At 42.7% G+C, this 26,752-nt stretch overlaps 1 protein-coding gene across 9 annotated transcripts in view; it reads left to right on the plus strand.

Moving 5' to 3' along the window:
• ano2b (anoctamin 2b) overlaps positions 1–26,752 on the plus strand; it is a 213,782-nt gene that overhangs the window by 103,607 nt on the left and 83,423 nt on the right. For all 9 annotated transcript variants that reach the window (XM_036132396.1, XM_036132395.1, XM_036132388.1 and 6 more), the window contains 5 exons: positions 4,838–4,912; positions 5,078–5,279; positions 10,732–10,843; positions 11,055–11,112; positions 11,214–11,314. In XM_036132396.1, coding sequence (XP_035988289.1) covers positions 4,838–4,912; positions 5,078–5,279; positions 10,732–10,843; positions 11,055–11,112; positions 11,214–11,314 — 548 coding nt within the window. The remainder of the gene's footprint in view (positions 1–4,837; positions 4,913–5,077; positions 5,280–10,731; positions 10,844–11,054; positions 11,113–11,213; positions 11,315–26,752) is intronic.

Raw genomic sequence — 26,752 nt, forward strand, 5'->3', positions numbered from 1 at the left:
CACTATGGCGACATACAACTTACTCTCTCCCGCACACTTAGCAGCGGTTGGCTTTATTACCTGAGACACAAAAAAATGTGTTATAGGTTCAAACCAAATTAGCTTTTCAAACGTCAGACAGAACTGCATGTGGTACATGTTTCTGGAAGGCTTTTGGTAATCATCCATCTTTTTCCATGACATTTAATTAATTTAGTGTCCTTAACTGGGACCTATGTCTTACTTGCCTCCAACAGAAAGAGTTTTGGCTGAAGCAAGACACTAAAGGCGGCAAACGTTCTTATGAAGATTTGCTGTACAGTCCTGACATCTCAAACCTTATTAGTCGGTGCAATTACTCTAAAGACAGAGCTGTCTTTGGGACAATCGGGCATTTTTTTGGGTTCCCCCTCTGCTCATTTCAGAGAAATGTTTCAATTAAATAATTACACGTTATTAAAGTACCAGAATTTAATTCAAACCTGTTTATATTTTAGCTCAATGCACAAACTTCAGCATTTTAGAGATGGCTGAGTCATGAAGACAAATGAACATGACAGAAGGGTTAGCTTATAAAGCAGCATGTCAAGCTTTGGGCCTCTCATCAACATTTAAACTGGAAAGAGTATAGTATAACTGCAGACCTACCAGGACATAATTGTCGAGCCAAACAAAAGAGAGGCTTGATCAGAGATTTAGGCCCCATGGTAACTCTGGTGGAGCTCAAACCCTTGCCCAAAATCAATGTAACATTTGTACAGTTACATTCAAAAGCAAACAGATCTGTTTTAATTGAAAAGAAAAATTAAGATTGCAATAAACTGCTTATTGGTGACCTGTCTCGCCCACTGACAGATGCTGGAGATAGGCACCAGCCAAATAATCACTTCATTTAATTGGTAACTGGATCAACGTTGACAAAAAATATCTGATGTCCAGAAGAAGATTCAATTACTACTTTTTTACATTTTAAAACATAGAAATTGGAAATGTGTGCACTTGATTTAACATATGTCCAATAATGGAAGTGTAATGTAACTGTATCCATACACCAATGTTTATGGTGAAAGCAATAAGCGAGACTAGGTCTTGTTAACCTGCTATTTCTACAGAATTCTCCCCTTCTTAATGAAACACATGTGGTACTATTTTATAACAAAAGAAAAAACAAAATTAAAGACAGGTGCTTTCTAGGAGCTTAAGCGTCAGGATTTGTCCTGATGAACCCAAACACACGCCATACATGGAGCTTAGTTTAGAGCGTTTATTGAAGGAGAGATGGGTTGTGGATGAAGACAACCAGAGTCTGTAACCAGGCTGAAGCAGGAGGATGGAGATGGCAAGAGCTGGGGAACTGGAGAGAGCTGAGGACCGGAGAGTGCTGGAGAGCAGCGGGTGCTGCGTAGTAGGTGAGTAGGTGAGAGAACGCAGGGGTAGCCGGAATCAGCAGAACAGCAGGGAGAACCAGCAGCACAGCCGAGAGAGTTCTTGGAGGTGCAGGGGGCTGCTGTTGAACCAAAGGTGCAGCAGAGAAGGTTCTTTGGATGTGGGGCTGCAGAACGACCAGGAGAGCAGCAGAGAGAATCTTTGAACACAGGGGCTGCAGTAGATCCAACTGTGCGGCTGAGAGAGTTCTTGGAGGTACAAGGGCTGCAGATGGAGTAGGAGCGTTCCTGAGAGATGACCTGGAGGACAGGAACGTTTGATCAGCAGGAGGATCAGCAGCAGCGCAGGGAGAACCCATGGAGGTGCAGACAGGCGCGGGAAACTCTGGCAACCAGACTAGGTAGGGTTGAGGCTCAGCCAAACGTGGGAAAATCTGATTGAGGTGCAACAGAAGATTAAAGACGGACCTGTGGTGAGGAACTGACTGAGGAAGGCTTTTATAGAGAGGCTGGCAGGTGGAAAGAGTACGGGCCGATTGAAGGCTGAGTAGGTGTGGATTATTAGTGGAGTGGAGACAGAGCTGGGTGGAGGATGGACGGTGCTGGAAAGGTTCAGGGTGCAGCAGGCAGGATTGCACCCTGACATGAAGTCCCAATAAATCCACCTCCCAATAAATTTAGCTTATTTTCTAGTGACCTGTTGAAACTGATTGACTAGCCGTATATTTAAATATTTTTTAAATGTGTTAGCTTCGCCATACATATAATTATTGTCGATTAAAAATAGAACAAAGATTAAAATAATTTTATAGGGTTAAGGCTGCTCGTTGGACACAGTCATCCACATGTACTTTTCGGCACTAAACTACTTTCTTGGTATCTGTTAGTAGTTTACCTCAGTTATTTTCATGTCATTGTGTCTGGCTGTAGTTTCAGTTCAGTTTATTTATACAACTAAACAGTTGTAGTCAGAAGGTGCCATTTGTTTTGCTTGGAAGGTAAAAACTATTTTAATCAACAACTTCAAGCTTATCCTGAAATCAGATTTGAACCATTAAACATAAAGTTGGAGATCTTCAGACCACAACTCATTTCCCCACAAAGTCTCGAGAGATTTGAGTAATGATGTTTGTAATGGCCTAGGCAGGATGTTTTCCTTGGACCAAAAGGATTTGGCCTCGCAACCCCGTTCCTTAGTTCAGAATTATGGAGAATACCGACTGTAGATTGGTAGTTTAAACAAGGCAACATAAAAACATCCATGATGTAATAAGACATACTTACTGACCTACCTTGAAGAGCAGGTATTCATCCTTTTCACGGATTATTCATTCATTTTTAAACCATACATGCAGCACAACTGTTATTCAATATGAAGTGAAGCAAGTAAAGCAACTGAACATATACTGACTTTCTGTATGGTATTAAAGATATGGTAAGAGACGGTTGGAAAGAAAATATTTCACCAGGTCTCTGTCATGAGAGCTTTGTCGGGCTCTCCTCAGTGGACTCGACAAGCCAAATATAACACCTGACCTAATTTACTACCTCCCACACTGATGGCTGTCCATACCACACACACACACACACACACACACACACACACACACACACACACACACACACACCTTTCAAGATCACCCTCTATCTTGAGTTTGTTATCAGAGATTTGCTTACATCTTCTAACTGCACGAAAGTTGCTAAAAACGCTTTTTCATTTTAAGTCAAAGCTTTAACTTTTTATCTGCAATGTACAACATGGCAAAGCTGTAAAACCCAACTGTTGCAGATATTACAGCATGAATTTCTTAAACGATATCTCTAGTTTGCCGTGAATAATTAAGGAATATAGCTGTTTACATTAATCTATGAGGATTTCCACTTTTGTGGGAAAATTAGTTGTCTTTGAATCCTGGTTGTGCAGTACCTTCATACCCACTAGATAGTGCTGTTGCATTAGGAGTTGTCGCCAACGGTTACTACCTCCTGTTTCCAGCTTAGATTATCTGAAATCACTCCTGATGCGTATTAAGTCACATGTTTGATTTGATGCAAATTGTCCTGTTTATTTTATTGTTTCTACAATTTCTCCAAATTTCCCCCAAGTCTGTAATAAAGAAGGTATGATAGTGGAGGCTGACGTTAGATTTCTTTCCTATTAATTTTTGCCAATTTTTCAACATTATTTCCCACCTTTTGAAACATATTAGAACTATATACTGGCATTTTACCTGGGCAGTTATAAATATTTGCCCTATAATAAGTAGATTTCCCATGTAAAGTAATACTTAAAAAAATACTAATGAGAAAAAGAAACACATTTAGGATTCATGTGTGCCTTACCTAAGTTTTCACACCCCTTAAACTTTGTCACATTAAAACCACAGCCCTCAATGTGCTATGCTGGAACTTTGTGTCGACCAACACAAAGTACTGCGTCATTGTAAAGTTGCAGACACAGAATACATGATGAGATTTCTTAGAGAAACCTCATCATGTGTGGGCAAAAAGCTTCATGAAGACAGTTGTACCTGCTGTGTTCAGGGAGAAAGTTGTGGAGAAGTTACAAAACTACCTCCATCTCACAGAGCTCTGTTTGGTCCATCCTCAGGAAGGAGAATATGGTGACATGACTAGTATTAGTCATGCTTTTCACAAATGTGGCCTTTATGAAAGAGTCTATTTGTGACAGACAGGCACAAGAAGTCTCGTTTACTATTTGTCACAAACCATGTAGGGCGGCAGGTTTGTGACAAATAGTAAACAAGACTTGTAGGGCGGCAGGTCAAATGAGGCTAAATAGACTTTTTTTAATATATATGCAAAATCTTACTTGTGACAGAAAACTAACACAGCACATCTTCACGGAAATACCGCAGTGGCAGTATCACGCAGTGGGAATGCTTCAGTAGGAAGATGGACAGAACTAAATATGGGGCAAGCCTAGAAAAAAAACAGTTGTAAGCTGGTAAAGACTTGACTGGGACGACGCTCACCTTCCAGCTGGACAATGACCCTAAACAGAGTGGAAGGGTTTAGTTAAAAGCAAATGCAATTTGACTAGTCAAATGTCCAGACCGGAGTCTAACCCAGAAACTTTTGCTTTAGAATTGCTGTTATAGGAACTTTCCGTCCAAATGGACTGAGCTTGAATTAATCAATGGACAGAGATTTGAGTCTCTAGATGTCTGCCTTGCAGTCCCCTTTGAGGGGAGGGCTCCGAGGTCAAAGTAATTTGTGATATACAGAATGTACAGAGTATTAATAACTGTTTTAATCATGCTAACAGATTTATGATCAAAACCGGGTTCTTTGCATGTCTGAAAGCATGTCTCTGCCTATGATCTATATTTCTTAATAGACCTTCTTTTTCTTCCTTCCAGACCTTCCCATAAAGTTGAACAACATTAACCACTGTTTGGCAAATTGAACACTGTCTAATTACTTTCTGTTTTGTCTTTCCCTCTTGTCAGACGGTCATTGAGAAGTTGACCTGGAAGGATCGTCTACCTGGATACTTCATGAATATTTCATCTATTCTTTTCATGGTAATTAAAAACAAGCGTTGTACTTTCTACTTTACATTTTCTTAATATGTGATGTACTTTAGCTAATTATGAGATGATTTTCCTGCACCGATCCCATACTGAAGAACAGTATGCCCAAGTCATTACTAAAATATCTCCCCTGTATCCCCTTTTATTTGCTGCTAGTTTGGGCTGACGTTCTCTGCTGTTTTTGGTGTGATCATCTACCGCATCACGGTCTCCGCTTTGATGGCGATGAGTCCCGACCCAGAGACCAAGTCCAATGTTCGGGTGACTGTGACGGCCACTGCTGTCATCATCAACTTGGTGGTCATCTTGATCCTGGATGAAATCTATGGAGCTGTGGCACTGTGGTTAACTGAACTAGGTATAGAAGGACCTGTTTGCCATTTTGTCTTGTGGTTAAAAGAACCTTTATTTGTTGGAGTAAATTCTTAGCTATGCAGGGCATGAAAGCCTAAACGAAAGGTCACTTCCTTAGTTCTGAACATAGGTTGGAAATATCCAACCTACAAGTTGTAGAACAATCACACAAGTAGGGCTGTTAAGATCCCACAAGTCATTGTGCCTACTCAGCATTCAGCTCAGTGTTTGAGTCACTTAACAACCCAAACATGCCCAAACAACCGGCGATGCTGACATGTGAACTGCTTGTTCACATGTCAGCATCGCCCAAAGAGTAAAACTAGTATAAGCTTAAATCTTAGTGTGAATGTACTTAGTCTTAGACTTCTGTTTATGATTTCAGTATAAGTCAAGTGCACTTCACTATAATATTATTAAGTATATGAAATATAGTTTATTAAAAGTGAACTTCAAGTTCATTGGCTTATTTTTAGTATAAAATAAGTATACTCGTAATACATTTGAGCAAACTACTTTTTGTTAAAGGTATAGAGGGCATCTCCTCCATTTTTCCTGTTTAATGTAGATGACTACTCTCCCATGCCACCTCTCTTACCTTTGGCACATTGATGTCTTTAAAAGACAATTTATCTTCATAAACAAACAGTTTTCAAATGTCAAAAAACAGACTTACCTTATTTTGGTCAGAAAATCCAGGCCTTCTAAACCCTTCTAAATGTGACAACAGCACTCCCTGCTGTTTGGTCTGTACCTGCCATCAGTAGTCTGATGAATAATAATAATAAACTTCTAAAAAGGAACAGAACCTATTTTAACTAAAGTTTGTCTTCATTATTAATGGCTTGATGTTTTTTTTCTATATGAGGTTCATAGCTAGTTAAAAGTAATGTGCCATCTTTCCAGAGAGAGATCGTGCTGCTGTGTCTGCAGGCAGTGAACATATTTTTTTCATCCTTTGTTTTGACTGTAGGTACAAGTGGGGCTGAAAGCCATTTATATTGTTGTTAATATTATATAGTTAAAAAAGTGTGGCAATGCTGAAACATTCTAGTTTTTAGAAACCATTGTTATGTTATAAATGAACCCATATCTATGTTAGAAATTTTAAAAAGACTTAGGTAATCTTCAGAGAGACAGCTTTAATGCATTAAAACAGAAAACGCTAAAAGTTTAGTTACTGACCAATTTTGTTGGGAAGGGGGGCCTGAAAATTTGTTCCTTCTCCAAAGGGGGGGCGCAACAGAAAACATTTGTGAACCACTGCTCTAACCTGAGTGTTTCTATTGCCAAAGTTTTACACTAGTTATAAGAAGCTCCTTTGTTTGTACAATACAGTTGTTTTTCAGATGTATTCATTATTTCACTAAATGATTAGCCTAACTCTGCCCAGCTATACCTTGCATTACCCTGAATAATCCCAACTACTATATTTTTCCAATATTTTAAAATTTTACACTTGATATATTTTGTTGCTGTTTAATAAAGGCTTTGTCAGTTTTTTTCCTGTAAAGCCACAAATTCAACCAGATCGTCCTTACATGTGTGGGACCCACATAAGTACAATTTACTCATAATCCGTGGTGGGAATTGTGTTTATATGATTCCAATAAACAACATCTACCAGCATAAAATCACATAGTTGTTTTTGCTCGGTTAGAGGTCGCAACCTGTCATATTTGTCAACTGCGTCAACTGGTCTGAATGTGGATCAGAACCAAAACATATAAAAATAGGGTGCAATTTAACATTTTCAGCAGCTACTATACATCTCAATTAAAATATATCTGGGACTGAGTCATTGTTATGGCTGTTGAAATTACTTGAATACAGGGAATACTAAACTGAGACACCGCAGTGAGTACACCAGGACACAGTGGGTTATTTAAGGCAAAAAAATCCAAGTTGGAAGGGACTAAATGAAAACAATTGCATATGCAATTGGGATCCAAACTGGTGGAGGGGCCAGTTGACCTTGAGTTGCTGAGGGACTGGTAAAAAAATATTGACACACACTTTTAAAAAAATATTTTCAAACATTTGTTTTACATCATCTGCACATGTCTGCACATTAGAGAGACAGTTTTTTCCCCTTATTTTTGGACAGTCTAATAAAACTTTGATGCTTTCATGCTCCAGCTGTCTCATCAGTCATCCCAAGAGGTTTCAACGACATTTGCATCTATATTCCCCAACACCAGAAATAGCAGGAGAAATTCTGAGGGAGAAGTGCAAAGAGGGAGTTTGTGTATGTGTGGATTTGAGGAGAAAAGTGAAAAGTGCCAGTACTCTAACCTACTTCCAAAACACTGATGTAGTATTTGCTGTAAAAAAAAGTATTTGTCCCCTTACAGATTCTTACAGCTTTGACCTATTGGTCAATAAACAATTGTGATCAATCACATTATTTGTTTCAGTTTCATTAGCCACGCCCAGGCCTGGTTACTTCCAGACCTGTAGAATCAAGAAACCTGACAGCATGAAGTACGCCAAACATGTTAAAGAGAAACACATCAGACCCTGATCTAAAGCAATTCAAGAAGAAATTACATCATTGACATTTATCAGTCTGGAAATGGTTCCAAAGCCACGCCTGAAGTTTTGAGAGTTCATTGAACCACAGTGAGAGCCATTATCCACAAATAGAGAGAGAATGTGGGACAGTGGTGAAACTTCCATCGAGAGGCCAGCACAGAAAATTACTCCAAGAGTACACCGAGGACTCATTCTAGAGCTCACAAAAGAACCCGATACAAGGCACTTTGACCTTTCATTACTTTCCGTCAGCCTGCAGTGAGAGGCTGCTGGGGACCTTCTCAAGGCCCTGACCTCTGAAGTGACCTGGCTCCAGGCTTGCCCTGGACTGGCTGTGGTGTCAGGTCACGGGTCGGGGGTGAGGCTGATGCCCTGTCTCCCTGCGTCTCTGACTCTGGGTCTGTTGTTTCTTGGCTTTGCCCCGTGCTCCCACATTTGTTGGATGCATGGCTATCCTGTACATTTTGCCCAGGGTCCAGTCTATGCAATTATTGTTGTCTCTGTTGTTTTGATTGAATTAATTATGGCAATAATGCAGGGGTTAAGCAAAAATGATCAGTCTGACTGAAATTTTTTTTTAGTCAGCCCATATATTCCCGGGACCATGGACATCATGCCACATTAGTTTCCTCTCTTGCTTATTGTGCAAAGTCAACTTTAACCAAATCTGGTAGTTTTGCAATATGCAATGACCTTTCCTGTATCTTTGCCACCTTTCAGCTTCAGAGCCTTGGCATAATCCTAGACAGCCTCTCCTTCCTCTCCTTCACTTTCCACATCAAGAACATCACCTGGTTAACTTTCATATCTGCAGCAGCAATTCCTTCCTTCACACTTTAGCCAAATTGGTCCACAGTCCACTTTACAATTTCAGCTCCCTTCCCTCCCTGTCCTCCAGAAAACCTCCATAAACTACAACTAGTACAAAGACAGCAGCTTGCATCAATACATCATCTACTTCACATCTGAACATTAACTCGATTGGCTTCTTGTCACATTCAGTATAAATTAATCCTATGATCATACACAAGGCCAACCACAACCATGGACAATGCAGGACACATAACCAACATTATGATCATGTCATACATTTTAATTTAACACATATCTCACATTACAATAATCAGTCACTACTTTGCTCGTTATTGCACAGCAATTACTTATCACAACTCCTGAGTTTATAAAAAGGCATCACTTAAATATTTTAAAGTGTAATAAAACTGCTGACTTTTAGCCCTGTGCCTGGAAACCTGTGCAGGATGGACCCAGTGCCCCCCCCCCCCACCCACCACAACCCTGTGTGACGTCGAGCTGCGATTCCCCATCAGATACGGCATGACGTCACACCAGTACGGAAAAGCGCGTATAGAAAATCGATTAAGGATGGGATGTTAAATTTTAATAAAATTGCTCAAGGTTTATCAGAAAAAACATTACTTGCTCTTAAATATGAATATTTTCAATTAGTAAAATGTTATTAAAGTGTTGTGTAAAGTTAAAGGTAGTTGAAGGTAATCTTGGCTGCTGTAGCGTGTCTGTCTGACAGATGTTTTAGAGTAAAATGAGTCCATAGATCCACAGATCCACAGACAGTAGGCTTTCTCAGCTGTTTCTGGTGCGACTTGTTTCTACAGTGAAGCTTCACATCGCGCTCCACTCCATGTAAAAATAAAAATGAACTTCATTAAAGCTTTCTGAGATTTGCCATTGGTCTCCCTCAGTTAGAAACCACTCTCAAATCCATGTTGTAGCTGCAGTTTATTTTTTTTTATCTTTTTGACGTAGTTTCCTTAATAAGTTGTATCCTCATCATTTAAGGAGTGTCCTGGTGCGCAGCGGCTAAATTAGGTGAATATTAACTGACAGCCGCACTGACTGCAGCTCAGCCTTGTTTAGTTCAGAAAAGCACAGAACGCTGACAGGTGACATGGCCACAGGTGGAAACAACTTATTAATTAACTGCAGGAGCAGCAACAGACACACTTACTGAGAAAGTTGTTTTTAAATGTTCAATGTGCTGAATTTTCTGACCTGCTGGCTCATAAATCCAAATAAAAACTCTGACCATGACTATAATCACAGATGACTATAATCTATGTCATCTGTGGCCAGTTTAAGACGCTCTTCCAAAAGTTATGATTGAACACCGATGAAACTCAGATTGGCAGATGCCCGCTTTGCAAAGACCCACCCTACTCTATTTCTGATTTGCTAATGCTCCGGCTCTGCCAGGTTTCATTGGTTGAGAGTAGCTTCAGTTTAAAACCTTGGAAAAAAAAGAAAGAAGTCCAGACGGAACAATTTGCGCTCATTTTCTAAATGACGGAAATCTGTTGCAGCGGCGGAGAACTTCAACCCCTGCAATAATGTCTCAAAGAATAAAACCCCTCGGTTAAGGTCAGTGTTAAAGATTTAACTATAGGAACGACACTGGGCAAAAATGGCCTCCATGGGTGAGATCCAAGGGAAAAACCAAATCTGACCAGAATGATTACCAAGGCCCATCTAAAATTTGTTGAAAAAGAAAAGAACAAACATTCCCAAGATTTTGAGAAAATATTCTGTGGACCAATGACAAAAGTGGTAACCACAGTCAAAGCAGTCCAGCAAATACAAATTACAACTCTTAAAAAAAAGAAAAGATAGACAACCAATATGAAGGTTTTGATGGGGCTTAGCTAAAACATTAGGTTGGACTGTGGACTAACATTAATTGAGCAGTTCATACTTAAAACCTCTCCTATGTGGCAGAATTTAACCCTGCAGAGAAGGCTGGGCCAGGTCAGTTTGGAAAGCTTTTTTCTCAAAAGACATAAAAAAATTGTATAGAGTAAACATGCATTTCTTTCTTTTTTCCCCATTGAAACCTTGTAACCTGCTGAAACTACACATAAATAGTTGTATCAACTTTTTTTTTTCAGAGATTCCTAAAACGGAAACCAACTTTGAAGAGCGCCTCATCCTCAAGGCCTTCTTACTGAAGTTTATGAACGCATACGCTCCCATATTTTATGTGGCTTTCTTCAAAGGACGGTGAGACAGGTGTTTTTGTGTGTGGTTTTACAAAATGTTGAGCTCTAGAAAGAAAATTTTTGTTATGCAAAGAGAAAGATACAGAAAATGTCCAAAAAGGTACAAATAGAGATAATTTATTAATTTGTGCAACAAAATATGTTTTCTATCCTTTTTACAAAAAATAATACCCTGTGACATCATCTTTTGTTGCAATTGTTTGCTTCTGTAGGTTTGCAGGTCGACCTGGAAGCTATGTGTACGTCTTTAATAATTATCGCATGGAGGAGGTTTGTTCCTGTAAATCTTTGCCATCTAATAGTTTGGCTAAACAAAACTATTATGCAGTGATCCTGCAGTTGGGGTGCTAATTATACTGTGTTTCCCTCAGTGTGCTCCAGGAGGCTGCCTCATTGAGTTGTGCATTCAGCTCAGCATCATCATGCTGGGCAAGCAGCTGATCCAGAATAACATCTTCGAGATAGGCATCCCGTGAGTCGACTACTTTCTTTTTCCGAGGAACGTTTGATCTAAGATTTAGAAGTCTAGCACTCTGAATCAGCCATAAGAGGATAGCAGTGAGCTATCATCTTTAGGATAACCTTTCTTAAATGGATGATACATGCCATTGAACGTTTTTAATGGTTATGTTAATGAAGAACATAGAGTAGTGCATGATTGTCAAGTGGAGGGAAAATGATTTCCATGCATCCATCCATCCATCCATCCATCCATCCATCCATCCATCCATCCATCCATCCATCCATCCATCTTTCTGTCCATTGTTGTGCTATTATTACAAACTGTTTACTCTCGGCCTGTTAGGTATTGTATAAAGCATAAAATTAGTCTTTATGCAGATGATGTATTACTCTAGCTCCAGCGCTCAAACACCTCTCTCACTTAAGTAATTAGATTACTAGAATCTTTCTCAAAAGTCTCAGATATAAATTGGTCTAAACCAGGGGTTTACAAATTCATTAAATGTGAGCCTCCCCTTGGAATAGGTAAAGATAACCACGCCCCCCACAAAAAAAATCACAAACCTACCACACACAGGTCCCTGCAGTAAATGCATCATGAAGCTGAAGAGCAAGTTCAATCGAAGAAACTCCTCGCCTGCCTCTATTCAATCAGAGTCCGATCCGCCTCTGATGTGAGCCAATCAGCTACGAACCGCACCTCCATGAAGCCAATCAGCATCCCGCGCTCATCTTAAAAGCAACTTTAAATCCACGTCTCAGCCTGCTAACCAGCAAGCGCAAACGGATTGCATGTCGGATTTCGAATCAGATGTCCGATTCAACCCACCCCCAACCCCTTCTCCACCATCGTAGCTGAGTTCATCTAGCTTCCAAGACGTTCCTCCATCCTCAACCCATCAGAGTGTTTTCTCCCTTCAGTCTTCAGCACTCTCTATCACCTCGTTATTGGTCTGGCAGAAGACCACCATGTTGGGCCCGGTTCTGCCAGAGGTTTCTTCCCAAAGGGGAGTTTTTCCTCTCCACAGTCGCTTCAAGCTTGCTCATCATGGACAGTTCATGCAAACCTGTGTTTATCAAGTTGGACATCCATCTTAAACAGATCACCATATGGACTGAACAAACTTCTTCTATCTCCACTCCACCACCAGTTTCAGACCTGGGGGGGAATATCCCTGTTCTCATACATCTACTTATGCATATTAAAGTATAATTCAGCATTAATGTTCCTGCCGAGGTCTGAGCGCCAAAGACTTAAAATATTGTGTCAATAAAATCCTTTTAATTGGCATTTCTTTCTCTGTGAGTTTTTCAGATTGAATTTCTTTTGTGTTCCTAGAATGCTGTGTTTAAAAAACAACTGATAGCCCAACACATGTTTTTTATTGTATTTCTTTTAACAAAGTACATTCTTAAAAAAGGCCTATTCATAAAATATACATCCAAATATTTCCATCTTACAGGCTACTTTTGCTGAAGCATCACGGACAGAGGGCTTAGTTTTAAAATTGAACTGTCATTAAAGCAAATTCATAAACGATTGTTTTCAACAGCAGACAAACTGAACTAAACAGATGCCAATGTCAAACTGAACTCACGTCAACAGGAGCCGTTAACTGATATAATAAAAAAGATAACCTGAATTTAACAGATGTCAACATATTCCATATTCCAACCTACTTTTAGGATAATTATACACAATTTATACCTAGTGCTATTTTACTAAACAAGCATTTTATTAGTTGTTATCTCTTATTGTCATGAGTTGTCTTCATGAACCCAAGCACGACCACACAAACTGAGCACAGTTAGAGAGAGTTTATTTAAGAAGGTGAGTTGTGGAGGGTGAAAACCTAAGACTTTACAGGTCTGGAGCAGATGATGAGTGCTGGAGCTGGAGAGAGAGTCTGTTAAAGCTGGGTGGCGTGGCATAGATCTGAGCTTTCTCAGAGCGGCTAGTCAGGTTAGCTGATCACTGGAGACACCATGGCACAGAGCAGAGCTTCTCCAGAGCAGCTTATCAGGTTAGCAGTTCACAGGAGACACCAGAGCACAGAGCAGAGCTTCTCCAGAGCAGCTTGTCAGGTTAGCAGTTCACAGGAGACACCAGAGCACAGAGCAGAGCTTCTCCAGAGCAGCTTGTCAGGTTAGCAGTTCACAGGAGACACCTGGACAAAAAGCAAAGCTTCTCCAGGAACGAGCAGCAGAATACAAAGACTTACAGAGGGACTGGCATGGAGAGGGTGTTGAATGATGACGGACCGGCAAAGGAGTGACAGCAGAGTGAGGCTTAAGTAGGGAGGCTGGCAGGTGAAGTGAGTCTGGCTAATTAGTGGATGGCAGGTGTGACTAACTGCAGTGGAAGGGAAAGCTGAAGTGAGGGGAAGGAGAAACTAAAAACAATAAATAAAGTCAAACCCTAACTAAAACTAAAACAAGATGGAAAAACTGAAAACCAATGGCAAACAAAAGCCGAATCAAAACTAAACCATGACACTTATCTGATGCATTTCTTATGTTTGGCACTTCGTGTCACCTCGTGTTAAAGTGCTCTTTAAATAATGATGACATTCATGATGATTATGATCAGAATAAACTTTTGCATCCCCTCCCAGAAGCTGGAAAGAAAAGAGACAAAAACATTTTGTCTCTTTTTCACACCTCACTTAGTAACTATAATATTTTAGTCTAAATACTTTAGCCTAAATATTTTAGGCTAAAATATTACACTTTTTATTTGTGTTTCTTCAATCCCTCGGTGATGTTTAGTAATTTCTGCCAAAGGCTGCAACATTTTGATTTAATTCATCTGAATGCAGTATTTGCAAGCCATACTCTGATTGGATGGAAAAAAAACTGTTTGTGATTGGCTTTAACAGCCGAGCGAGCGCACAGCTGGTGTTGAGCGTGGAATGAGCAGGTGCTCGCGAGCAAAGTAGCACGCAAGCAGATATGGAACTCACCGCGAGGACAGTGGGTTGAGAAGAGTTTTTCAGACCGTGCCAGACAGGTTTTGAGCGTTGAGAGTTGTCTCACTGCGCGCTTGGATTGGTTCCTGCGCGCTCAAACAGAAGGCACAAATATCGCTACATAATTTCACAAGCTGTGTCTCAATTCGCAGGCTGCGTCCTTCGAAGGACAAATTTTTCTCAGGCTGGTGGAGCGCAGTGGAGAGGTAACATTTACCTGCTATTATTTTCACCCAGGGGCCTGCTAATGATCATAATATACCAGTTATTAAACAAACACTTGTCAGCAGATTGACGAATATGTTTAAATATAAAATTGTATATTTATTTGTAAGACTTAATATAAGCTTATGTTTGTAACTTTAGTAATTTGAATTGAATAGTTAAATGTGTACAAACCCTGTAAATAACTGACTTAAATCACTACTTTCATTATCACTAAAAAAGCACCGAAAGCACCTCGGGAAATCTTATGGCAGGCGAGGCCACTAAGGCTGGTAGCGGTACATCCTCAGAATTCGGGGAAAAGGAGGACACATTCGAAGGCTGCATTTTAAGCATCCTCAGAATTTTTGCCAAATTGGACAGCCTCCGCGCATCGTTGTGACGCCACTGGCCTTAAAATGCATCCTACGAAGGACGCAGCATGCAAATTGAGACACAGCTACAGAGTTGAACGGCAGCGCTGTCATCTTCTCTCTTCTTCTCTGTCTTCTCGCGCCTCCCCTGTGACTCTTTGGCGCCCCCCAGGGCGCTGGTCTAAACAGTACTGACAAGTCAGGAAGTATTAAATATTTGGGATTACTGTGTCGTCTAAATTGGTGGATTCAACAAAACTTAATTCAATTAAATTTTATTTATATAGCTATATACTGACCGGGGATTAGAAAAGTCAGAGCAGAGACCAAAAAGCACCTGTTATGTTCGTTTCATAACTTAACTATATATAAAGTCAGCAGAACCTCAGTGAAACGTAACTTGTTTATTAGACAGTATTTTTCCAGAACAATGTGAGATCAATGCGCCGATACCACATTTGGTATTCTTCCGCATACAACACAAAATAGTGCCATTGAATAATGTATTGTTTTGTCACATACATAACAGTTCCTCCCATCCAGCTTTGACGAACCAAAAATACGTTGAGCTAAATGTTGTAATCCAATAAACTTGCTCAAACAGAAACATGACACCTATTTAGATATTTGCAACACAAAACAGGTTAGTTACTCTTAACATTTAAACTGCTCCTTTATGAATGAACAGATAATCTACAAATTCAGTCTCTGAGGTGCTCTATGATTTCTCTCAGGGTAACGTCTGCATGTTTGACCGGAGTCTAAGGAGTTTTGTGTGGATGGTTCAGCTGTTGGTACACTGGTGGTTCCACACAGACTCTGAACTCCAGAAGGTGTAGCGAAAGTAAACTCTTCTGAATCTTGAGATGTAGATGTTTCTTCAGGTTCCTCTAGACTTTTGTGGGTCTCCACATCTAGGGTCTGATCAACGTGTCTACGCCAGACTGAGTTGTCTCCAACATTTATGTTGTATGTTAGAGGTCCTGTCTGTGACAGAATTGTGCCAGATTGCCATTTGTGACTTGCGCATCTATAGTCTCTGGTGAGAACTTTTTGTCCAATGTCAAAAGATCTGGTTTTGTTCCTTCTTGTTTCCACCAAGGAATGTTGTTTGTCTTCAACCTTCTTCCAAATGTCCGGTTTCAACAGATCCAAACGAGATCTCAGGTTTCGTCCCATGAAGAGCATTGCAGGTGTTTGTCCAGTTGTTGCATGAACGGCGTTTCTGTAAGCCAATAAGAAGTTGTCGATTTTCCATTGCAGAGGTCTCCCCTCTGTCCGGCTGGCTTTCATGGACCTCTTGAATGACTGGATGAACCGTTCAGCTTGTCCGTTTGTTGCAGGGTGATAAGGGGCTGAAGTGATATGACGTACACCGTTGTCCTTAAGAAAACACTGGAACTCCTCTCCAGTAAACTGACGGCCATTGTCACTGACAAGCTGTTGCGGCAGACCTGTGCGGCAAAAAAGTGACCTAAGGATGTTGATTGTGCTGGCTGTTGTTGCATGCTTCACCGGAAAAATTTCTGGCCACTTTGAGTGAGCATCCACCACAATCAGGAACATTTGGTCCATAAATGGTCCAGCATAATCTACGTGGATGCGTTGCCATGGGGTGGTTGGCCACTCCCATGTGTGTACAGGTGCTGGCTGGGGCTGGCGCAGTGTCTGCTGGCAACCAGTGCAAGACTTAGCCATGTTCTCTATTTCACAGTCTATACCTGGCCACCAAACATAGCTCCTAGCAAGGCTTTTCATCTTAACCACACCCAAATGTCCATCATGAAGTGAATTCAGGACCCTTTTTCGCAGTGAGGGTGGTATTATGACTCGGGTTCCCCACATGACACACCCTTGGCAAATTGATAGCTGGTCTTTGCGGCTAGAGTATGCAGAGAACTGCGAGTCAATAGAGGACGGCCAGCCATTCATAGTAAAATCATATACTTTGGACAAGATTGTGTCTCGACTTGTTTCTCTTTTTACCTGAGCACTTGTCACAGGCAGAGGTTCCATTTGTGCAATGTGAAACACAGCCTCAGGATCGGTAGTTTCTTCAGTGGTTTGTGTTTGTGGAAGACGTGAAAGTCCATCTGCGTTTCCATGCAGTTTTGTCCCTTTAAATTCAATGTTGTAGGTGTGTGAGCTAAGGAACAAAGCCCATCGCTGTAACCGTGCTGCAGCCATGGTTGGCACACCTTTCTGAGGGCTAAAAATGGACACCAGTGGTCGATGGTCTGTTATCAGGGTGAGTGTCTTCCATATAAATATTGATTGAACTTCTTCACTCCCCACACCAGACTTAGCCCTTCCCTGTCTATTTGCGCATAATTACGCTCAGCTGCATTGAGGGACCTTGAGGCAAAAGCGATAGGTCGTTCCACTCCATCAGGCATTTTGTGAGATAGCACAGCACCGATGCCGTATGGAGAGGCATCACATGCAAGGCGAATGGGAAGATTTGGGTCGAAGTGTGTTAGCACCTCTTCTGATGTAATCAGCTGCTTAGCACTGTTAAATGCCTTTTTACAGTCGTTTGTCCAGGTCCACTTCACATTTTGCTGCAACAGGGTGTGCAGTGGATGCAGAACTGTTGACAGGTTCGGCAAAAACTTGTGATAGTAATTAATTAAGCCCAAGAATGAGCGTAACTCACTGACATTTTTAGGTTCTGGTGCCTTCAAAACTGCTTCCACTTTGTCTTTGGTTTTGTGGAGTCCATGCTTGTCAATCCGATGGCCACAATACTCTATGGAATCTTTGAAGAACTCACACTTTCTCCTGTTTGCTCTCAGTCCATATTTCTCTAACCTGGCCAGGACTGTTGCTAAGTTAGCTAAATGCGTTTCTTCATCGGCACCAGTGACAATAATGTCATCCAGAAAACATTGTGTTCCTGGGATGCCCTGTAGAACCTGATCCATGGCACGTTGCCACACTGCTGGAGCGCTGGCGATACCAAATACTAGTCGGTTGTACTGGAACAGGCCTTTGTGAGTATTTATCACTAGATATTTCTTGGCTGTCTCTTCTACTTCCATCTGTAGATAAGCTTGGGCGAGGTCGATTTTTGAAAAGTGTTTGCCACCTGCCACTGCTGTGAATATATCTTCTATCCGCGGAAGCGGATACTGATCCACACGGAGTACTGGGTTCACTGAAACCTTAAAATCACCACAGATTCTCACACTGTCGCCGGTTTTCTTGCTCACTGACACTATTGGTGTAGCCCAGTCTGACCATTCCACCTTGGTGAGTATTCCTTGCTCTTCCAAGCATTGCAGCTCTGCTTCGACTTTGGGCCGCATAGCATATGGTACAGGACGTGCCTTGTGGAATCTGGGTTTTGCGTTGTCTTCCAATATGATCTGTGCTTTAATATTTTTCAGGGTGCCAATTTCTTCATTGAACACCGGAGCATGTTCCTCAAGTATCTGTCTCAGTCTTTCCTCCACTGAACTTGCACTCAGATCTGGTGCCAGTCTCATGGACTTTATTTCTTTCCAGTTGAGTTGGATGTGTTTCAGCCAGTCACGTCCAAATAATGGAACTCCGGCATTTTTCAGAACGTAAAGTTCAAGGTTGCATTTGTTTTTCTCATGTTCCACTTTCACTTTTAGTTTTCCCAAAGGGCTTATTCTTTCACCAGTGTATGTTTTTAGTTTCACTGAAGTGCGCTTTAGTTTCAGATTAGGAAACTTGGTTCTGTAGTCTTCATATGAGATCAGTGAAAGAGCTGACCCAGTATCCAGTTCCATCTTTAACATAACCCCTTGTACTTTAGGTGTGAGCCATATTGCATCTTCGTATTTCTCCTTGCCTTGTATTGTATGCAGCTCAAGGCATGCCAAATGCTCCTGGGAGGAAGATGAGTCTGTCTCATTAACTTCATGCAGTTTTCTGTCTTTGTTCCACATTTTGTTTTTCTTACTTTGTTTTGATCTGCACATTTTCTGTATATGTCCCTTTTTGTTGCATAGGAGGCATTCCTTATCCTTAAACCAACAATTAGCAGCGTTATGTGACTTTTTGCCGCATCTGTAACAGGTCTGTAATTTATCATTAGGTTGCGCACGCATTTTATTAACAGAACACTGCTCTGTGAATTTTCCCTGAAGCTCTCCTGCGTCTTTTGCTGCAGTTTCCATAGATATGGCAATTTCTAATGCACAATGCAATGTCAGATTATCCTCTGTGAGGAGTCGTTTCTGTGTGCTTTCATTGTGCAGCCCGCAGACGAAACGGTCTCTCAGCGAATCTGACAGCCCCTCCCCGAACTGACAGTGTTCCGACAGCCGCCGAAGCTCCGCGATGTACTCCGAAGTGGACTCGCTTTTCAACTGATTTCGTTTATGAAATCTGAAACGTTCAGCAATGACCAGTGGCTTCGGTTGGAAATGTTTTTGGAGAACCTCTGTGATCTCCTTGAAACTTTTGTCTGCTGGTTTGACTGGTGTGATGAGGCTACGCAGTAAGTTATACGTTTTCGCTCCCATTACGCTCAGTAACACAGCGACTTTCCTCTCGTCCTCTACTTTGTTAGCCAGACAGTACTGTTCAACCCGCTCCACATAAGTTGTCCAGTCCTCTGTGCCGTTTTCAAAAACGTTAATTTGTCCGACGCCTCCCGACATTTTCGTGTGGTGTTCGTTACTCACTTTCTCTCTGTAGGTCGTCAGCTAGCAAGTCACCTTAGCATCCAGACGGAGGGTTTTCCCGTTCTCCTCCTTCTATTGTCTTTTTGTCACTTCCACAAGGGCGACCGTGGCTTGATAGGTTGAGTAGTCGTCTGGCAACCAGAAGGTTGTGGGTTCGATTCCAGCTTCCCCTTGCCACATGTCGATGTGCCCTTGGGCAAGGCACCTAACCCCAAGTTGCCTACCGAGCTGTGTCTCGGTGTATAAATGTGTGTGCGTTAGTGAGAGCGACTGGGTGAATGTGGCTATAGTGTACAGCGCTTTGGGTGGTCAGCATGACTGGAAAAGCGCTATATAAGTTCAGTCCATTTACCATTTACCATTTTCCCCCTCTCTGTCGTTACATGCACATCGGGGATCCGTGTAACTCTCGTCGCCAGTTTGTTATGTTCGTTTCATAACTTAACTATATATAAAGTCAGCAGAACCTCAGTGAAACGTAACTTGTTTATTAGACTGTATTTTTCCAGAACAATGTGAGATCGATGCGCCGATACCACATTTGGTATTCTTCCGCATACAACACAAAATAGTGCCATTGAATAATGTATTGTTTTGTCACATACATAACAGCACCGAAGCACACTTTGATCCAGGAATATTTTCTATGTTATATGGTAATAGTGGATGATCCGTCTTCCCTGGATGATGTCACAGCTAACAGAACAACAGACCAGATGTTCCTACTATGAAGAAAATATGACAGAGAACAAAAAGTTAAAAGATGAAATAACAATCAAGCAATGCAAATTGGAGAACATTAGGAGAACTAAGCAGAGTGAGAGAAATAGACCCTGATGTCCTCCAGCAGGCAAAGCCTATAGCAGCATAACTATAGAGATAGTTTGGGGTTACCTAAGCCACTCTAACTATAAGCTTTGTCAAAAAGGAAAATTTTAAGCCTAGTCTTAAAAGTAGACCACATCCCTCTTTTAAAGAAGATAGAAGATGACCTTGACAGATGGAAATCCCTACCAATTTAACTAATGGGAAGGGTTGCTGCAATTAAAATTATGGTTTAACCTAGAATTAATTACTTATTCTGAATGATCCCCAATAAACCATCATTAGACTGGTTTAAATCTCTGAACTTCTCCATCTCTAAATTTCTTTGGAAAGAGATCTTTTGTTGGATCATGTTAGTCTTGAGACAGCATCTGCATCAGATCAATCTCTGGGCTCCTTTGATCGGCTCCATCACTTACTGGGGGTGGGGGGCTGTGGGACATGTCCTGTAGGGCGTGGTGGCTGATTCAAGCGGTGCCTGGGTCTTGGGGCTCTGGGGTGTGCCCTGAGCGGTGTGTCTGATGGGCCGGCCTTTGGCCCAGGTGTCTGGCCCTACTGGGCCTCTGGTGTGCTGGAGGGCCTTGGGGCGTGTTGACCTGGGATGGTGTATGGTGTATACATTAACATCTCATGATAGATGCTCTCCCCTTCAGGGGGTGCATTTTGCTAGAGGGAGAGTGGGGTAAATCCAGTCTGGGTCTCTATTGTCGTATATGGTGTGGGAGTTGTTTCAATTTTAGTGTTGGGGTGGGATTAAATTTTCTTTCCTCGGTGGAGAGGGGTTGTTTGGAGGGCTCCATGTTGGGTTCCCTATCTTGGTCCTGGTTCCTGCTGTTTGTCAGTGCTGGTTGTATCTGGGGACCGGGGATCTGCATGGTTCGGGCGGGCAGGCTAACCAGAGTTTTTCCCCCCCAGACAGTCGAGATTGGGTGAGTTGGGTGGTGGTGGTGTTGGTTCTGGTTTGCAGTTGACTCTTGGGCATTGCAGCCTATCTCTGGCCCCCAGGGCTATGGTGGTGCAGCTGGCAGAGCCTCCCTCTCTGGGTGGGTTTTTGGAGAACAGGGGTGCCTATTGGAGTCAGTGCCTATTAGAGTCAGTGCCCAGGGCACACTGTGGAGAGGGGAGGATTTCCCTGTCCCACTGTCTGATGACATCCCAGACCCCAGTTTTATTATACATCTGAGACACTTTCATTTATAACATTGTCGCAATACACATGTATGTAGGGCATTAATTGGGGGGAGTAAGACATTGTGTAGGCCTTACCCTGCCCCCATTGGCATTTAGACATTGAGGGTTCTGGGTAGGTTGCTTGGGGGTGCGCTGGCACCAGCTACCTTCCGAAGGGGAGGTGGACTGTGCCCGGCATCCCCTTTTTTGGCACTGCCAGTTTTGTACACACTTGAAAACAACATACAACAACATGACATTTGAGCAGGCAGAGGCAAGTTCTTGGGGGTGCCCAAGAGCCTGCCTCCCTGGGGCCCATGGCTGGATCCGCTCCGGCATAGCTGGCTGCCGGCGAAGCCAACGGGCTCGTCTCCATGGTCTTTTTCACACCCCGGATTACCACCCGGTAATCCGGGGTCTTGGCTGGCGGTGGACATTGGATCCGGGTGATTGGCCGGGACTGGGACTGGCAATAGGGGGTTTTTACTGACGTCACTGGCCAACTTCCGGTCCGCCATATTGGGTGGTACACTTCCTTATCTCTAGTTGTCGTACACGTATTATCGTATCGCGAATGGATAAGTACGCCAGCACGCTAGAGCGACCAGATAAGGACGTATATCTGAGGAAATGTTCCGTGATCGACCATATGGACCCCTATGCCCTCCGCGGTGCCTTGTTTAGCTGTAATCCAGATGATTGGCCAAATGTAGAGCACGGCGACATAGTGCATTACCTGGTGTTCGATGAAAACCCTCTGCATACTCTTGAGGAAATGAGAGCTTACAAGGATCTAGAGGCTCACAACCAGTTCACATCTGGTTATGTACATCAAGGAAATCGCCATCATACGTGGACGGGTGAGTTTTAATAAGATGGTAAAAATGTAAACAATCCGACGCAAATGTGTCGCATGCTTCTGCGGTGGCTGACGGCCGGCGGTGCACGAAGGCGCTTGGCTGCAGGGCCGATCGACGCCGCTCGCGGCTTTAATTATTTAAGCAGAACAATGATCAGTGCAAAATTAAGTTGTATTTACCGTATTGGCGCCGGCAGGAGCTGCAGATCATAAAGCCAGCAAACAGTGGGAACACAGCAACTCGTTCAAAGGTAAGCTGCGCTCAGACGGGCTCTGGCACATGCTAACCGTTAGCGCTAACAACCACTCACGCATGTAATGTAATTTTAACTAGCTGCTGTGTGTTTCAAAGGTTTAGAACACACTCTCATTGACATCGGGATACTGTGGAAAGTTATGTTCGGTCGACTTACAGCCGCGATCCAAGCGAGCCGACGACTCTTTGTTATCTCTAACAGTTGTTCTCCGTGGTTGCGCCTCCAGGCAGGAAAGCGGTGGAAAGTTAACCCATTTTCTATGTTTTTCCCATGGCGATCATGTGTTGCGCTGTTACAGCCCACAATACAGCAACGGTTTACCATGGTTGAAATCAAGTTAAGGTGAAATTAATCAAATTAAAACACGGCTGAGAGAGGGAGTACAGTACGCGGTAGTAATAGGCAGTAGAGGCGGCGGAGGCAGTCAACATGGCAGCCGCGGAAAGTAATAAGTCATAATGCCCAAGCCCTATTATTAATATATTCTTCTTACATGTTTTAAATACTTAACAGTTAATTACCTGTGACAAAGTGAGCACCGCAGACTCTGGCGTATTCCAGCTTAACACCGTCCAAATCGGACCTGGATATCCGTGTCAGCCATAGGTGACGGCGTTGTTCAGAGAGCTGTTTTGTTTTTTCACACTGATTCACGATTACGGCTGGTAGGCGATAGAAAGAGCGTTGATCTCCACCTCCACGGGCCGTGCAACCAACCATTAAACACGTTTTCCCCATTGTTCACTTCCAATACTGCCTAAGGCGTCATACAATGCAGGTCAACGGTGCGAAACGACTGCCACCCAATATGGCGGACGCGCTGAGTAGTCACGTGAGCGTGACGTCAGCTGAAAACCCCCTATTCTGCTCTCTTATATGTGGAGGGGGCAAGGGTATCGAGAGGAAGGTGTGGGGGAGGTAGCACCTCAGGGTCTTTTGGGGGGTGGGGCTCGTAGGTCGTCTGGTCTGAGGCGGGGATGGGGAGGTAGGACCAAAGTATAAATTGTGTAGGTCAGGTTGTGGTGGTCCCCCCGCCCCCCCCCCCCCCCTCCCCCACAATCTGGATGTTCACCTCCCCGGGTTCGGGGGTTGGATACCCCTCTGGAGTGCCGGTGCCTAAACCTGGCAATATAGGATTTGTGGTGAGTGCGATTGTGTGTACTGCGTCCCCGTTTTTTAACTGGGTGAGAGGCGGGGTACACCCTGGACAGGTCGCCAGTCTGTCGCAGGGCAACATATAGACAGACAGGACAAACAATCATTCACGCACACACTCACACCTAAGGACAATTTAGAGAAGCCAATTAACCTAACATGTTTTGGACTGTGGGAGGAAGCCAGAGTACTCGGGAGAACATGCAAACTCCATGCAGAAAGTGGCGTTTTTCTAGTCATATCGACCACTCAAATCGCTTTCATCCTAGAAAGCAAGTTCCCACGCTCCAAAACGCATCTTGTGGACAACTTGGGGTTCAGGGTCTCGCCAATACTTCAGCATGTGGTGGCGGAAGCTGGAATGGAACTCACAAACCTTCCAACTGACCGAGAAGTTTTCTCACCATTGAAGCAGAACACCTCAGCTTGTTTCTAAAAGCCAGGTTTCAATGCTTGTTCTATCAACAGAGAGCTCACCCTGAGCTCTGGATCTCTGCAGCATCTCCATACTTACCATGAGGGCAACCTGCTGTGCTAGGTTTTATTTAGTGGTATTTATAGTGAAAGAGTCAAATTTGTGGTTGTAACATTGGTCCTTTTCCTTGTAAGACTTACCTTGTAGCACCCACTCACATCGTTTGTTCATAAGATTATGCAAGTTTCCTTGTAAGAAAAAAAAAAGAGAAGCATTTCCTCTGTGTCAGAAAAGAGCTGCACCATTATGTCTTAATTATAGCTGAGTTTTTACAAGCAGATCCAAGCGGTCAGACGTCAGTTCTGTGTATAACCACCGCCACACAACTCTCAGCCCCAGGCACTGCTGCTGCTGTTGCGATAAGTGCAGCTTAACCCTGTGACCTGGATGATTGGCCTCATCTAAGGTTTTAGTATGCGTGATCAATGAGCCATGACACACACCACACGGCCACATACTTTCCGTCAAGTGGTGTGCGTAACATTTGTGCGCTTTAAAGTGTTCATACCTGGTAGGCAACCAGTGGTTTATTGAGGAGCTATGTTCTGCATTATGGGGTGCTTAACATGAGAGCTCTGGTTTAGAGAATTCAGTTTTAATTGAAGCTGCTCAGGAAGCATATATAGTCATGGCCAGATGTTTTGGCCCTGACACAGATGTTACGTTAGGTGGTTTGTATTTTTATATATATATTTATCATGTTGCATGGTATAATATTTTCAGAGATTCTGTTCATCATTTTCATTTCCCTCTGACATGCCAAATATAATCTGCTGCTCCAAATTCTGACAGATGGCACTCCTTTCCTGTCTTATCAAAGCTTGGATTTGAGAACTGACAGGTGTATATTGTTGTATATTTATATAGCATTTTTCCGTAACGAGACAAGTGCAGAAGACATTACCCCTCCAAAAAAAGACCCGTGAAGTCATAACCGCTAGCTTTTCTCTTCTCACATGCACGAGCACGACACTGGTGTGATTTCAACTTGTGGGCGCAAAACATTCAGGAACTTCCACTATGCACCTTTGATATTTGAGTCAAAGATGAATGCATCCCCACAGTATGATCCTGCCACCACCATGTTGCAACGAAGAGATTGTGTGTTTCGGGTGATGTGCAATATTAGTTGTCCAAGCTCTGACATGCAAGAATATGCATAGATCTTACCCAGATCTATAGCCAGATTGTTGGGTGAAGCTAGATAGCTTTATCCCCATCTTTATGCATGGTAATGTTTTTGGGGCAGAATTCTGAGTAAGCCAACCCCTTTGGATGAGAGCCAACAAAACACATGGATAGTGTTAAGTTGCTTCACTTTTTCCAACATACAGGAGTCATCTGGTGCTCTTTCCCAGCGAACTGAGTTTCCCATTCTCCAGGAAAATTCAAGAGGCTGAATTTGAGAAAATACTTTTGCACTTGCTGTCCTTCCTTTCGTGCCCTCCAAATTTTCTGTCTCTCTTTTATGTTCTTGGACAGTAATGACTTTCTTTGCTGCTCTACATGTCATCGTCCAAAAGTCTTCAACCCACTGTGCACGCCTCTACAACATAACCCCATCCCTTGAATTTCTTGATTTTTTTGGAAACCATTTTGTCAAGTGAAACATCAACCCACTGTGTTACATAAACATCTTAAAGGCAGACTATGCAACATTTTTCAGTTATTTAATGTGTTCCATACCGTTTTGGATGATTTCAGGTCGAACTAAGGTTTTCTCCGCCGCCCTGGTGGTCTGTAGGGGAATATCGCGCTTGCAATAGCGTACCGCGAGCGAGCTATTTTTAGAAACGTAACGTCACGATGACGTCACATCACGTGGTACGCAGTAGGACAAACTTGCATAGTCCGCCGCTGTTTCGCTGTAAAAGAGACGTGCGTTAGCCTAGGTTTTACTCGTTAAAATGACTGCTTTTTCCAAATCTAAGACCATGGTTTTTAAACATTGTTGCTATGGAACGTGCAACAGCGACTCGAGGTACACTGATCAGCCGCATATGAAGGATGTTTTCTTCAAGAGTGCCAAGGAGAAATGTGTGCGCTGGGTACACCGGTGCGGTCGGCCTACATATGTAGCAAGCATTTTGTCGGAGGAAAGGGCCCAACCGAAGAACATCCTGACCCAATTCCAGCGACATCAAGTAGTGAACAGGTAAGAGTATTTTGGTGGCCGACATGTTAATAATGAAGCCCCTGCTACCCTGATAGCATATAGGCTATCAGGGTAGCAGGCGCTAACATGATACCCTGCTACCAGGATAGCCTACTCAAAAACATTTCAAATAAGACAAACATTAAACATATCGATTCCTGGACGGTGATTACAAACAAAAAAAACAGCAGGCGACGCCATGAACGCCGCGCAGGAAAAAAAAACAAAGCTTACCGTTCGATCAACTCGGCCCGTTTTCCGGTCTTTTTAAGCCCTTGACACTCAAGCCATCGTTTGAGCTGAAGGTTGGTGTGTTCTTGGACAGTGCGACCGGTAAACCGTGCGCC

Source organism: Fundulus heteroclitus, unplaced genomic scaffold (assembly GCF_011125445.2).
Source record: "Fundulus heteroclitus isolate FHET01 unplaced genomic scaffold, MU-UCD_Fhet_4.1 scaffold_50, whole genome shotgun sequence".
In the NCBI taxonomy this organism is placed as follows: Eukaryota; Metazoa; Chordata; class Actinopteri; order Cyprinodontiformes; family Fundulidae; genus Fundulus; species Fundulus heteroclitus.